General features: G+C 41.9%; 1 protein-coding gene across 1 annotated transcript in view; it reads left to right on the top strand.

Annotated features, from left to right (window-relative positions):
• The window catches only part of LOC110534166 (short transient receptor potential channel 5), a 36,001-nt gene that overhangs the window by 13,268 nt on the left and 6,823 nt on the right, over positions 1-15,910 (top strand). The window contains exons 2-10 of the mRNA XM_021618872.3: positions 1,465-1,899; positions 2,122-2,439; positions 2,525-2,728; positions 9,527-9,863; positions 10,196-10,335; positions 10,475-10,797; positions 11,387-11,582; positions 12,404-12,613; positions 13,948-13,989. Of these exons, the coding sequence (XP_021474547.2) occupies positions 1,510-1,899; positions 2,122-2,439; positions 2,525-2,728; positions 9,527-9,863; positions 10,196-10,335; positions 10,475-10,797; positions 11,387-11,582; positions 12,404-12,613; positions 13,948-13,989 (2,160 nt within the window). The 5' untranslated portion in view covers positions 1,465-1,509. The remainder of the gene's footprint in view (positions 1-1,464; positions 1,900-2,121; positions 2,440-2,524; positions 2,729-9,526; positions 9,864-10,195; positions 10,336-10,474; positions 10,798-11,386; positions 11,583-12,403; positions 12,614-13,947; positions 13,990-15,910) is intronic.

The following is a 15,910-nucleotide window of genomic DNA, read 5'->3' on the forward strand; positions in this document are numbered from 1 at the left end:
TCAATTCTTATCATGAAAGAACAGTGCTTTAGCATTAGATTTGATAGCTGTGTTTTATTGCAATCTCCAGTTTGTGTAAATGGAGGTTGGTGTCTGTTTTCTGCGGCTTGTCTTTGCTAGGTGATACTATACACGTCCCTCCTCATTGACCGGTGACACAGGAACGCATTTCCAAGGGGGCAATTTGTTCATGAACAAGATCGAACTCTTGCGTGCCTCCTCAAGATGCCTTGACCAAGAACGTCTCTGTCCATGTGGAGTGGTCCGGTCCAATACACAGGGAATGTAATACTGGCGTAACGAGGACAGAGTCAACACCAGCAGGTCAAGCACAGTTGTATTGATTAAGTCAATGGTTGGTTCGATTACCACTTGAAGTGATCAGGGGGCTAACACGCTTGGCTTCTGTGTGGACATATCCACCCCCTCTCTGGCTGACCAATCCCTTTGCTGCGTTTGTCAAATCTAAGTCATTTGAGAAGGTCCCCAGGTATCAGAAGTAGTGACCATCTTGCCAAGGCCATCCCCAGGAGATTAAGCTCCCACCAGCAGCACTTAAACCCAGCCATCCACACACTGCAGAAAATACAGTGGGAGAGTGTTTTATCACCCGTGACTCAGCATGGAGTGGACCCATATCTCCTGCAGAGCCCCTGAAGCAGAGGGCTCACTCGTGCAAGACAGGCTGAGGGAAAAGCAAGCACAGTCCTCATGTGCTCTAACTTCCCTTCCATCCATGGTGTTTTTTATTTATTTATTTTACCTTTATTTAACTAGGCAAGTCAGTTAAGAACAAATTCTTATTTTCAATGATGGCCTAGGAACAGTGGGTTAACTGCCTGTTCAGGGGCAGAACGACAGATTTGTACCTTGTCAGCTCGGGGATTTGAAACTTGCAACCTTCCGGTTACAAGACCAACGCTCTAACCACTAGGCTACCCTGCCGCAGTGCCTCCATTCCCTCCCCATGGTGCCATGAATATGGATGTGTCTCAGAAATGGCAGGCCCTGCAGGGCCGTGTGGGACTACAGCAATGGCTCTGGCTGGGTGGGTGGTTAATGAGAACCAGGGTGATGAGGTTTGGCAGAGGGGCTAAACTAGATCTGCCACATATGGGCTTCTTACCCTCGGCTGTCAGTTTCCTGAAGGGAAAAAAAACACTGCTTGCAATGATCAAACAGAGAACCCCGTACAATGTTTATCCTACTAATACATTCAGCTGTGTGGAGTGACATCAAAGGAGGAGGCTGAAGAAATGACATAATTACTATGGGTCCAATAGCCTGCTTGGAACAGGAGTGGAACCCTCTATTGTCATTTTAATAGAATAGAAGTTCAACACAGGAATAAAAACATTGCTCACTGTGCTGTTAATTTGGCAATTCAACACCATTTGTCTATCAACACTAGATTCAGGTGTAATTTGTGGAGAACGAAACTATGCTGTTTTTCTTTCGCCCCAGATTCCAATTCCCCAGTAGGCCGTGAGTGACGCCGACCGTGTGCACATGATGAATCCCATGGCCCAGCTGTACTACAAGAAGGCGAGCTACTCGCCGTACCGCGACCGCATCCCGCTGCAGATCGTGCGGGCGGAAGCGGAGCTGTCAGCGGAGGAGCGGGCGTACCTGACGGCGGTGGAGAAGGGTGACTATGCCGGGGTGAAGCTGGCCCTGCAGGAGGCGGAGATCTACTACAACATCAACGTGAACTGCCTGGACCCGCTGGGGCGCAGCGCGCTGCTCATTGCCATCGAGAACGAGAACCTGGAGGTGATGGAGCTGCTGCTCAACCACGGCGTGCACGTGGGCGACGCACTGCTCTACGCCATCCGCAAGGAGGTGGTGGGCGCCGTGGAGCTGCTGCTGTCCCATCGCAGGTCCAGCAGAGAGAAACAGGTATGTAAAGACATTAGTTATAGCACAGGCATATTTCAGCTAGGGGGCCTACACAGTCCTTATTGTAGCTCAATAAGCATGATTTGACAGACAGGCTATGTACATGTTATGTATAGGTTAGCACAGTTATGTACATGTGATGTAAAGTTGTACAGGTTATGCTCTTCTCTGGGCCCACTCAGTAATCCCTCTCCTCCCCAACCCCCCTGTTCTCTTCTCCAGGTGCCCAACCTGATGATGGATACCCAGTTCTCAGAGTTTACCCCTGACATCACACCCATCATGCTGGCAGCTCACACCAACAACTATGAGATCATCAAGCTGCTGGTCCAGCGCAAGGTGACCATCCCCCGGCCCCACCAGATCCGCTGCGACTGCGTGGCCTGTGTGTCCAGCTCCGAGGTGGACAGCCTGCGTCACTCACGCTCCCGCCTCAACGTCTACAAGACCCTGGCCAGCCCATCCCTCATCGCCCTGTCCAGCGAAGACCCCATCCTGACTGCCTTCCGCCTGGGCTGGGAGCTGAAGGAGCTAAGCAAGGTGGAGAACGAGTTCCGTCAGGAGTACCAGGAGCTGTCCCAGCAGGGTTTATAAAGGGCTTATAACAAGTTTATTGCTCTTCCAGGTGGAGAACGAGTTCCGTCAGGAGTACGAGGAGCTGTCCCAGCAGTGTAAGCTGTTTGCCAAGGACCTGCTGGACCAGGCCAGGAGCTCTAGAGAGCTGGAGACCATCCTCAACCACCGCGATGACCTCAGTGATGAGCTAGACCCACAGGACTGCCGTGACCTGGCCAAGCTCAAACTAGCTATCAAGTACCACCAGAAAGAGGTGAGCTGAGAGGGCTGAGCAGAAGGGGTCTAGTATAGTGAACACTGGTAAACCCCCCAGCCCCCCCCCCCTAGGCAGGTGGGCCCACGGGTCTCCAAAAATGAATAATAATAACATTTTACAGCTAATAACCTGTCATTCCCCCCACTCCCCAGATAGCATATGAACACAGAGGAAGCCATGGCTAAAGGTGACTTATAGTTTTATCTACAAAAGGTATTGCACAACTAACTTCATTTGTTTTTAGCACTTTACACGTTTATTTTTGGGATCCCATCCCTGTAAACGTAATTTACCTCTCCTCGCCGCCTCTTCTCGATTTCCTTTGAGCTTTTTCGAAAGGAGGCAAGAGAGGATGGAGGAGAGAGGATGCAGGATTTGAGCAAACCAATTGAGAAAAGGCCCCCCTCAATTTTCCAGAGCAGGAAATGCACAGCTCTTTTAAACTCCAGGTAGAGGCACACCTGAAACCAATCAAAGCAATGGACAATTAGCAACAGAAATCACAGTTCAAACCAAAGATGGTGGATAAATGAAGATAGTTCATTCAGGCCGTTTACGATTGAAAAAAATCTTCTTAACGGGGTGGGTCTGCCATAGACACCAATGAGATAGCAGCTTGGTCTGGTCTGCTTAGTTAATTGACTTCCATTGAACCAGAAGAAATTAGGGATTAGGATGCCTTGCTTCCTCTATCGTCTCTGGGTCAAACAAAACCAATAGAAACGTCACAAGCCATGACTCAAATGAACCCCTTGTCTCCCAGTCCAGAAGTGAGTCACAACTGGTATTAGTGGTGTTGAGATTTTTCTGAGAGGGTTAGAGGTGAACTGAGGGCAGCATTTAGTGTCAATGAAGTGCGAGACACAGGCAGGTCAAAGGCTTGGGTGATCAGGTGGTGTAACGGTCGTCGTATGAAGGAGAAGAGGAGGACCAATGCGCAGCGTGGTAAGTGTCCATATTTATTAGAACAAACTGAACACGACAAAATGCAAAAATAACAAAGTGAAATAACAAACCGAAACTGTTCCGTGTGGAACACACAGACACAGAAAATAATCACCCACAACTCAAAAGTGAAACCAGGCTACCTAAGTATGGTTCTCAATCAGGGACAATGATATAAAGCTGCCTCTGATTGAGAACCATACCGGGCCAAACACAGAAATCCCAAATCATAGAAAAAAGAACATAGACAACCCACCCAACTTACGCCCTGACCATACTAAAACAAAGACATAACAAAATAACTAAGGTCAGAACGTGACAGGTGGCTTGTGTTCTCTCTCATTGCCACCTAAAAGGGGTTAATTCACAGTCTACTGTCCTACTGAGAATTCTTCCATTCCATTGCTCCTTTTCGCTCATATAAAATACATGTTTCTTGCTGTTTTTCTTTATTCTCTCCTTGTTCTCCCTCTGGAGAGGTCTGACGCATGCATGCACACTCTCACAAACACATACTCTGTACGTGTGCTCACGCACAATAGCACACACACACACACACCTTTCATCTTCGTCTTGATTTGAACACTGGCATTCTGCTGCTCCTTTGTTGTGAGCTGCACTGTAATTAACTCAGTCTTCTTGAGCTCTGCGGAGCTGTTCAGACAACCTAACCAACCGAACCTGGGAAAAGGCCAGGTAGAATACTCATGGCTCGGTCAGCAAGTGCAGACGTTTCATCCTTCATCCTCAGACCACTACAGTCAACAATCAGTTCAGTCAGCCTTCTGACATTTTATGATTGGCTAAATTTACCTTGTTCAAAACAGCAATCGTTCCAGAGATAGTAGGTTTGTAGAGATGCATAGATATTCTGTGCAGAACAGGACAGCACAGTCACGTGGGAGTTGAGGGCCTGGTTGTCAGAGAGCGAGCGGGGGACATGGCGGCCAGGGACATGGCGGCCGGGGACACGGGGGAGAGGACAGTAGGTTTAAACTAGTCTAATTCAGCATATGCATCAAATATTCACACATCAGGAAGGAGGGGGAACTACTGTTTGGGCTATTATAATCAGCTTTTCTGCTGGGACTGATTACCTAATTGCATGCTACAGTAGGTAAAGTAATTAAAAGCCTGTTCTTGGTCCCTCATCCGTATGCATCCACAATCGCACAGGCATTTATGCATAGAACCACCTTTAATTTATTTATTTTCCGGAAAGTAAGAATAGGGCTCATGTAATTTATTCATACCCTTTACCTTCAGAAATGGCAGAGGGGAAGCGCTCTTCACAAAGAGTTCCCGTGTTATCTTTTCAGTGGTCCCTCAGGATCCCCTCTCCAGGGATTTCAACGTCTATGTCAACCCTTTTTTTTTGTTGGTGGTCTGACAGGAGACTCCATGGTAATATTCGATTATTTCATCCCAAGTGACATACATCTAGATGGAAAGAGGAACACAGAACAATGGAACAATAGGAGGAGTTAAACAAAACATCATTCTTATTTTGTCAATAGGGATATTTTCATACTTTCGAAGTAAGTTGAGGTTCTTCATTCTTAAATCTGACAGACAGAGCGGTTATAGGCCATAGATGGGTTATTAATGAGTTATGTATGAGTTTATAGATGGTTTATGTAGATGGGTAATATTTTAGTTTATAGATGGGTTATAGATGAGTTTATATATGGGTTATAGATGGTTTATATATGCATTTATAGATGGTTATAGATGGTTATAGATGGGTTATATATCAGTTTATAGATGGGTTATATATGAGTTCATAGATGGTTATAGATGAGTTCATAGATGTTTATAGATGGTTATAGATGAGTTAATGTAGATGGGTTATAGATAAGTTATTAATGTAGATGGGTTATAGATTAGTTAATGTAGATGGTTATAGATGAGTTTATCGCTGGTTATAGATGGTTATAGATTAGTTTATAGATGTTATAGATTAGTTATAGATGGTTATATGAGTTAATATAGATGGCTTATAAATTCATTTATAGATGTTTAATATGAGTTAATGTAGATGGGTTATAGATTTGTTTATATTTGTATTATAGATGAGTTAATGTAGATGGGTTATAGATGAGTTTATACATGGGTTATAGATGCGTTTATACAGGGGTTATAGATGAGTTTATAGTTGGTTATAGATGAGTTTATATTTGTGTTATAGATGAGTTAATGTAGATGGGTTATATATGAGTTAATATAGATGGGTTATAGATGAGTTTATACATGGGTTATAGATGAGTTTATAGTTGGTTATAGATGAGTTTATATTTGTGTTATAGATGAGTTAATATAGATGGGTATAGATGGGTTATATATGCATTTATAGATGGTTATAGATGGGTTGTTTAAGACTTTATAGATGTTATAGATGGGGTATATATGAGTTTATAAATGGGTTATATATGAGTTTATAGATGGTAATACATGAGTTTATAGAGGGGCTATAGATGGGTTTATAGGGGGGTTATAGATGAGTTTATAGATGGTTATAGATGGGTTTATAGATGAGTTTATAGAGGGGTTATATATGAGTTTATAGACGTTATAGGTGAGTTTATAGATGTTATAGGTGAGTTTATAGATTCGTTTATAGAGGGGTTATAGATGAGTTTATAGATGGTTATAGATGAGTTTATATATGGTTATAGAGGGGCTATAGATGGGTTTATAGAGTGGTTATAGATGAGTTTATAGATGGTAATAGATGGGTTTATAGATGAGTTTATAGATGTTATAGGTGAGTTTATAGATTAGTTTATAGAGGGGTTATAGATGAGTTTATAGATGGTTATAGGTGAGTTATAGATGGTTTTATAGAGGGGTTATATATGAGTTTATAGATGGTTATAGGTGAGTATATAGATGAGTTTATAGACGTTATAGGTGAGTTTATAGATGAGTTTATAGACGTTTATGGATGGTTGTAGATGAGGTTATAGATTGTTATAGATTAGTTTATAGATGGTTATAGGTGGGTTATAGATACGTTTGTAGATGGTTATAGATGAGTTTATAGATGTTATCTATGAGTTATTGTAGATGGGTTATAGATGAGTTTATAGATGGGTTATAGATAAGTTATAGATGAGTTTATAGATGGGATGTAGATGGGTTATAGAGGGGTTATAGATGAGTTTATAGAGAGGTTATATGTGAGTTTATAGAGGTTATTGATGAGTTTGTAGACGTTATAGGGGAGTTTATGGATGGTTATAGGTGAGTTTATAGATTAGTTTATAGAGGGGTTATAGATGAGTTTATAAATGGTTCTAGATGAGTTTATAGATGGTTATAGATGGGTTATAGATACGTTTGTAGATGGTTATAGATGAGTTTATAGATGTTATATATGAGTTATTGTAGCTGGGTTATAGATGCGATATAGATGGGTTATAGATGAGTTATAGATAAGTTATAGATGGGTTTATAGAGGGGTTATAGATGAGTTTATAGATGAGTTTATAGAGGGGTTATTGATGAGTTTATAGACGTTATAGGTGAGTTTATGGATGTTATAGAGGGGTTATATATGAGTTTATAGAGGGGTTATAGATGAGTTTATAGATGGTTACTGATGAGTTTATAGATGGTTATAGATGAGTTTGTAGATGTTTATAGAGGGGTTATAGATGAGTTTATAGATGTTATATATGAGTTATTGTAGACGGGTTATAGATGAGTTTATAGTTGGGTTATAGATGAGTTATAGATGAGTTATAGATGGGTTATAGATGGGGTTATAGATGCGTTTATAGCTGGGGTTTGTTGGGGATAAATCAGAATTACTTGGGTAACATAGATAAGATGTTTTATTTTCATTTTATGCTTGTAAGTTACATCGCATCAGAATGTATCTTGTTGTACTATAGTGGTGGCCATTTGCAGTTATGTTCTCTGTCAGGGTTCAGTTACTTGGGCCGCAGAGAGGGGAGAGGTCAAGCTTGTCGTCATGTGTAAACGTATATTTTAAACCATGTACCAAGAACGAGATAAGAGCATTGTTTAGGAGACCAAACTGAACGATAATTTATAGCCAATGCTGTCTGGCTATGGGATACTCCTCTCTGAAGTAAAGTCTTTCTTTGTGTAAGTTCCTAAGACCTGTGGTTTGTCATGTCGACTAGGGGGAGTGGATCTTTGCTATAAAAGATCTCAGTTGCCATTATGTTGACCACTCTCAACTTTTCATTATAGATACTGAAATGTTGAATGTCAAAATGCTATTGCAAAAGCTTAATTATTATTAAAGGTGAACATTAAGCATAACTCTGACTGGTGTGTAATTTGCTCTCTCATCGTTTGGTAATTAAGAAAATTTCCACGACAGGTTATAGATGAGTTAATGTAGATGGGTTATATGAGTTTATATATGGGGTTATAGATGAGTTAATGTAGATGGGTTATATGAGTTTATATATGGGGTTATAGATGAGTTAATGTAGATGGGTTATAGATTAGTTTATTGTTGTGGATAAGTTTATAGATGGGCTATATATGAGTTTATAGATGGGATATAGATGGGTTATAGATGAGTTTATAGATGGGTTGTAGATTAATTATAGATGGATTATAGATGGGTTATAGATGGGTTATAGATGGGTTATAGATGAGGTATAGATGGGTTTATAGATGAGCCAATATAGATGGGTTATAGATGAGTTATAGCTGGGTTATAGATGAGGTATAGATGGGTTATAGATGAGTTTATAGATGAGTTATAGATGGGATATAGATCCGTTTATAGACGGTTATAGATGAGTTTATAGATTGTTATAGGTGAGTTTATAGATGAGTTAATGTAGATGGTTATAGATGGGTTTAGATGTTATAAATGGGTTATATATGAGTTTATAGATGGTTATAGATGAGTTAATGTAGATGGTTATATATGAGTTAATGTAGATGGGTTATAGATGAGTTTATAGATGGGCTACATATGAGTTTATAGATGGTTATAGATAAGTTAATGTAGATGGCTTATAAATGAGTTTATCGATGTTATATGTGAGTTAAGGTAAATGGGTTATGGATGAGTTTATAGATGGGCTATATATGAGTTTATAGATGGGTTATAGATGGGTTATAGATGAGTCATAGATTCGTTTATAGATGGGGTTATAGAAGGTTATGTAGATGGGTTATAGATGAGTTTATAGATGAGTTAATGTAGATGGGTTATAGATGAGTTAATGTAGATGGGTTATAGATTAGTTTATAGATGGGTTATAGATTCATCTTGTCCTGATGAATTTGTGATACAGTAAACTATCTGAAACAAGCCTGTTTCCAGTACTACTGAATGAGCAAGCCAATGCTGCTTATAACATACCAGATATCAGAAATACGAACTACAGCATGCAGTTCTGCACACGGCTTCATTCCATGTGCAGCTTGCAGGGATGTTTGTTTGGGTATTTGGGGGGATATAAGCTGCAGTGCCAACCTCAGGGGTCATCAGTGGGAGGATAGCGCCGGGGACTAACACTGGGAAGTTAGTTTTACTGCACGGAAGCAGGCAAGAGCCAGGAACTTTATGATCTGTAGCACACATCAACTTTATATCCGAAGCACTGGAAGAAGCCTATTTGAGATGTGTACAATATCCATCGTGGTATTCTTACCCCAGGCACTTCTATTCTATTTGTTGACCTAATCATTTGACCCGTGTTGGCTGGCGTTTAACTGTTATCTATTACAAATGAAGGAGAGTTGTGGCATAGGTTGAGTCTCACCCTGTATAGCACTTGCCAAGGGTGATACTGACGTTTCGATTTGCCTTACCGATGTTCTTCCCTCCATCTCTGATACTCTCTTCCTCTCCAGTTTGTGTCCCAGCCAAACTGTCAGCAGCTTCTGGCCACCCTGTGGTACGACGGTTTCCCCGGGTGGCGCAGACGCCACTGGGCGGTCAAGCTGGTCACCTGCTTCACCATCGGCCTGCTCTTCCCCATCTTCTCCCTGGTCTACCTGCTGGCTCCTAGGAGTGCCCTGGGCCTCTTCATCAAGAAGCCCTTCATCAAGTTCATCTGCCACACAGCCTCCTACCTGACTTTTCTTTTCCTCCTCCTCCTGGCCTCCCAGCACATTGTGAGAACAGACCTGCACGTCCAGGGCCCGCCACCCACCGTGGTGGAGTGGATGATCCTTCCCTGGGTGCTGGGTGAGCAGGGGGTGGGGTGGCAGCCAGTGACGGGGGAGGTTTTATAGCGTCCAGCACTGTAAAGAGGAGTAGGGCTCGAGAGATATCCTTAACGGTCAGTGTCGTGCCTTTTTACCTGATCACACACAGGCCTTATCATTATAATCCATCTCGAACAGGATCTAACTGGTAACTGGGTGGATATTTGAGAAATAGGATGCTGTATTTGCTGCCATTAATCTGTTTCTGATTTGGACTAGTTGTGTGAAAAAAATATATATCATGGCAGGTGACATTAATTGTAGTGTGCAGTGCCATGTGTCTTACTGACTTGACACCTGTCTGCCCTTCAGGCTTCATCTGGGCTGAGATAAAGGAGATGTGGGACGGCGGCTTCACTGAGTACGTCCATGACTGGTGGAACCTGATGGACTTTGCCATGAACTCTCTCTACTTGGCCACCATCTCACTCAAAATAGTTGCTTACTTCAAGGTAAGTCACACGTTTATCTTTTCAAGATGAGGGCTACGGAATCCCTGTCTGTTTCTCTTTTGCCCGCTTTACACATTGCAATATGATAACCGTGGCCTTCTGGCAGGTAGCTAACAGCCTCTCTCCATTTCAACAACAGTACAACAGCTCTCGGCCGCGGGAGGAGTGGGAGATGTGGCACCCGACGCTGATCGCCGAGGGCCTGTTTGCTATCGCCAACATCTTCAGCTCCCTGCGCCTCATCTCCCTGTTCACAGCCAACTCCCACCTGGGGCCTCTGCAGATCTCCCTGGGACGCATGTTGCTGGACATCCTCAAGTTCCTCTTCATCTACTGCCTGGTGCTGCTGGCCTTCGCCAACGGGCTCAACCAGCTGTACTTCTACTACGAGACCAAGGCCTCGGACGAGCCCAACAACTGCAAGGGCATCCGCTGTGAGAAGCAGAACAACGCCTTCTCTACGTGAGTCGTCTGAGGGCCCTTTTCCTAGAAAGAGTGTGTCATTACAAAAGGAGGGGTTTGGATAGACAGAGAAAGAAGAGCACATGGAGAAATGAATGAGACGAGCACTTTCTGAGACAAGGAGGGGAGTGAAGAGGTAGAGGGCAGGGTAAAGGAAGGAGCTTGAAAGATATTGGGAGGGGAGCAGAGACGGAACATGAGGAGATACGAATTGTTCGGGAAGAGGGTGGCAGGTTTGGAATAGGTGTCAGGTTCCACACAGGGTCTGATACTCCAATGCCTATTGTAATTGAAAAGCTCTTTTTCATGTGTTCCCCGAGGTTTCACACAGAGACCAGCAGTATGCATATCATCCTCTCCCTGTCCCGTAATGAATAAAAGATACTGCTGTGTACTAAATCTCACCTGCTTCCTCCAGCCCCTGAGTCATTTTGGAGATTGAGTAGTTTGCATCGCTTGCCTCCATCTGTTTTCTAGGTTTTAATATTACATTGAGTAACTGTAATGCAAAACATCTGTTTAGGATTCAAAGGCTTCTGCTGTTTGGCTTTAAAAAATAAATACATCGGTATATCTTGTTCTTTCCCAGGCTGTTTGAGACGTTACAGTCCCTGTTCTGGTCGATATTCGGCCTGCTCAACCTGTACGTGACCAACGTGAAGGCACGCCATGAGTTCACAGAGTTTGTGGGAGCCACCATGTTCGGTACCTACAACGTTATCTCCCTGGTGGTGCTGCTCAACATGCTCATCGCCATGATGAACAACTCCTATCAGCTCATCGCTGTGAGTCACGTGGCGTCGTTTCTCTCTGTCCAGCTCTCTCTCAGCTGTCTGCTAGCTCCTTTATCAGGGGAAGTCACATGGCCCTTCCATCTTTTTCGTGGAGCTCTTGCTGGTGCTTAATGATCAAGCGGCGCTTGCAGTTGATCTCAAGAAGTTATGCAAAGTGTCTCTCAATCTCAGCAGGAATAAGAACCAGAATGAGTCATTGCGATAAAATGTATTGTAGATCATGAAAGGCAGGTCACACATCTCTGAGAGTTTGTAGTTATGGGGCTGCAGGCATCACACAGAGACGTATTTATATCCGTTTATTTTCCTCCAACTAACCTTTCTGCGAGAGCTTATTTAAGCCGATGGTAGAGGGCCTCCCGCCCATGTTTCACTCTCCCTGGGAGCTGTGTGAAAATGCACAGCTCCCAGGGACAAAACACACACACACACACACACACACACACACACACACACACACACACACACACACACACACACACACACACACACACACACACACACACACACACACACACACACACACACACACACACACACACACACACACACACACACACAGATCCTACAATCCACCAACCAAACCCCATCCCTCCCATCAGAGAACAGCGCATTGCCTAAGACACATCTAGGGAAAGGGAAGACAGGATGTAACTACATGTTAAGGAAACAATTTATTTCAAGCAGATCAAATGTTATTTAAGTGGGTTTTTCATCACACTCAGTGATAGTAAATGTGATCGCATAGGATGTGAGAGATATTTAATTCTGATGGTGTAGCCCTCCTTTAATATCTAAAAACCCTTGTACAGGATCATGCGGACATTGAATGGAAGTTTGCCCGCACCAAGCTGTGGATGAGTTATTTTGACGAGGGAGGAACTCTCCCTCCGCCCTTCAACATCGTCCCCAGCCCCAAGTCAGTGTGGTACCTGTGTGTGTGGACGCACAACCGCCTGTGTGGACGGGACCATCCCAGTCCTGACAACCCGAGGAAACAGGAGAACTTAAAGGAGTTCACGGTACAACATTTACAAACCTGTACAGTCAATATAGTATGCAGTGTACACACACACTCACTAAATTCTCACCTGTCAGTTTCCTTTTTGCTGTGTCAGATCAGTGAAAGACATGAGATTGCTTTACTACAATCATCGCCTTGCTCCTCTATTTCTATATAATAACACAACCGTACACGTTTTATGGGATCCTTGCCCTGTAAATGTTATGGAGAGCTTGAGAATAGTGTTAGGGCTATCAGTTTCCCCCAGCTGTGAAGTTACTGACAAGGGGCTGTATATCCTGGTTGTCCAGCTGCAGTGGGCAGGCACATGTTGCCAAGCAACCCTTCCTCAGGCTCCAAATTCACTGGATGTCTCCCAGTCAGCTAAACTTCTCTCCTCTACCAGCTGCAATCGCCTGTTCTACCGCTCTACTGTTCTACTCCACACTCCGGCTTTACACAGAGGCTTTTCGCGTTACCTTCACCCACTCACCAAACACAACAGACACATGTTTTGGGATATAACGTTGGATAATAATGGATATGCACCCTTTTGAATCAGAGGTTTGGTTTGAAGAGGAGAAAATATAGTGGAACAAAGTCTGAAATGATTGTTATATGGGTGCAATATTTTTGCCTCTAACTTTCTCACTCATCATTATTCAAGATTCATACATGACTATCTGTGATCATGGTAGCATCCACATTACTGCGGAAGTGTTTAGAGACATATTCTATTCTTATTTACAATAAAAAGGGACTGCAGAATGACACAATACATTATTTATCATTCACTTCAATTGGTCACAAAATCATCTCAAACACGACCAAAACAAACAGCCAATGCATCCAACAAGTTCGTAGAGTCACCAACTTGATGTAGTCATTGCGCGCTAGGAATATGGGACCAAATACTACACTTTGGACTACTTTAATACACATAAGTGAATTTGTCCAAATACTTTTGGTTCCCTAAAATGAGGGGGACTATATACAAAAAGTGCAGCAATGTCTAAACGGTTCACCCATTATGGGTGAAAATATCCTCAAATTAAAGCTAACAGTCTGCACTTCAACCCCAGAGTTATTGTATCATTTCAAATCCAAAATACTGGAGGACAGATCCAAAACAAAAACGAAACGTTACTGTCCAAATACTTCTGGACCTTAATAAATTCCTTATCTCTTCAACCACTGTTTAGAACATGTGCGTTGCGTCACTCTCACAGTACAAATGTAACAGGCTGCAGCAGAGACACCGCAAGAGTGATACCAATACATTTGTGCGGCTAATATAAATGCAGCGCACGAACAAAAGTAGTTCCATTCTTCTGCTTTTTCATTTTGTTCTAGGAGCGGCATGCTGACAACCTGATTCAGAACCAGCATTATCAGGTAAAAAAAAGCTGCTATCATTAAAAACTATGGACAAGAGTGTATGCATGTCTACACACACAGACACACACACCCGCACGCACACACAAACACACCCTCTTGACGCCTCATTGTTGAGCTGCATGAAGGACATTTGCACTGCACACTGTGTATTAGAATCTATTACTACGCTGTTGACATTTGAGCAAAGTGGGGAACAGGCGTCAGTTACTGGATGTGTCGTCGTTATGGTGGTGGTGAGCTTGGCGGTAGGTTTCATTTTGATCCCAGGCATGTCCCTATTGGTACACGCTGGTTGAATCAATGTTGTTTTAACATCATTTCTCAACCAATTGTGATGTGGAATCTACATGGAAAAACACATTTGGATTTGAAAAAAAAGTCATCAACCAGTACTGTTTTCATCTAATTTAAGCATTGAAATTTAGGGTCAAATTTCAACACAATAACTTTGCATGACTAACAGGTTGTGACAATCAAATTTCAACATAATCACAGAACTATGTACAGTATATGTTTAAATTAAAATTAAATTAAAATTCCACACAGAAATGTTTAAAATCTTTTTCATCCCATATTCAATATACAGTAGTTGGTTGAAATTGTTGTATTTTACATTTCATTAGATCTTGTTTCAATGTTGATAGTAAATGGAATGTTTGAATCAACGTCATTGTTTCAATGGCATGCCTTCAACCTAAATAAAGAGGTATCTTGAAATAAAATACGAAGCCACAGTCCAACGATTCCTGCCTGAACAGTGACTCCTGCAGGTTTATGAGGGGTAATGCGCATCAGTGAGAACAAGTCTACCATCCAGATACCTACCTCTATGTACCCTGCTGAGCTACTACGTCAACACATTTAACCACTTATCAGCTTCCATACTCAGTTGCGTAGACACCCTAAGTAACAGAATAGTTGAAAGTAAATCACTTTTTTATTTTACACATGCTGTATGTGAGTGTACATTTGGAGTGAGGTTGGGTTTATGTAAGCTACATTGACATCTGATTTGCCCAAAGGACACCATCAATTTCAACATGTATGTTATACTATATATGGTATTCAAACATGGTTAAATGAGATCTTTGGAAGTTTATAAGTATCATTAGGCCTGTAAAAATAATGCCAAATTCATTATATTAATAATACACTTTTACCTTTGGATATTGTCTTCTATATGAAGGATGATTGGTTGGTTTCAAATGTCTAAAGTTAATCATTAATATGTTGTAATCACGTCTCCGTCTCAGCCAAACATCTAAGTTGAAGAATAGGACTAAATCAAATCCAAATGTATTTGAAGTGCATTTAAAGTTTGATTCGATATGGTGCTATTCTTTAACTTAGATTGTTGGTTGAGACGGAGACGTGAATCCGACATATCAATAACTAATTTGTAGACAAACTGGATATTTAAAATTGTGAACGCAACCAAAATATCAACATTTTGAAGGAGAGGTATCTTCTGTTTGGATAGTATATACAGTAGGTATTATGAATAACACATATAGAAGACAATATCCAAAAGGTAAACGTGTTATTGATATTGTGTATTTAGCGTAACATTTAAAAGGCTAACGTTCACAACTTCTAAACTTCAAAAGATCCCAATCAGCAATGGAGGAATGATAATATTCCTAGCTTCACATTGAAATGATGGTGTCCTTTGGGCAAATCAGATGTCAAAGTAGCCTACTTAAACCCAAGCACATACAGCATGTTGTTGAAACAATGACGTCGATCTGAACGTACCATTTTACTATCGACATTGAAATACAGTCAAAATATGTCTAATCAAATATGAAATTCAACAATTTGGTTGAATGTTTACTTTTTTAAATTTTTTTTTTACAAATGTATGTAACCTTTATTTAACTAGGCAATGATGATAGGATGAAAAAAGATTTGAACGTTT

Source organism: Oncorhynchus mykiss, chromosome 10 (assembly GCF_057628025.1).
Source record: "Oncorhynchus mykiss isolate SJ-2025 chromosome 10, ASM5762802v1, whole genome shotgun sequence".
In the NCBI taxonomy this organism is placed as follows: domain Eukaryota; kingdom Metazoa; phylum Chordata; class Actinopteri; order Salmoniformes; family Salmonidae; genus Oncorhynchus; species Oncorhynchus mykiss.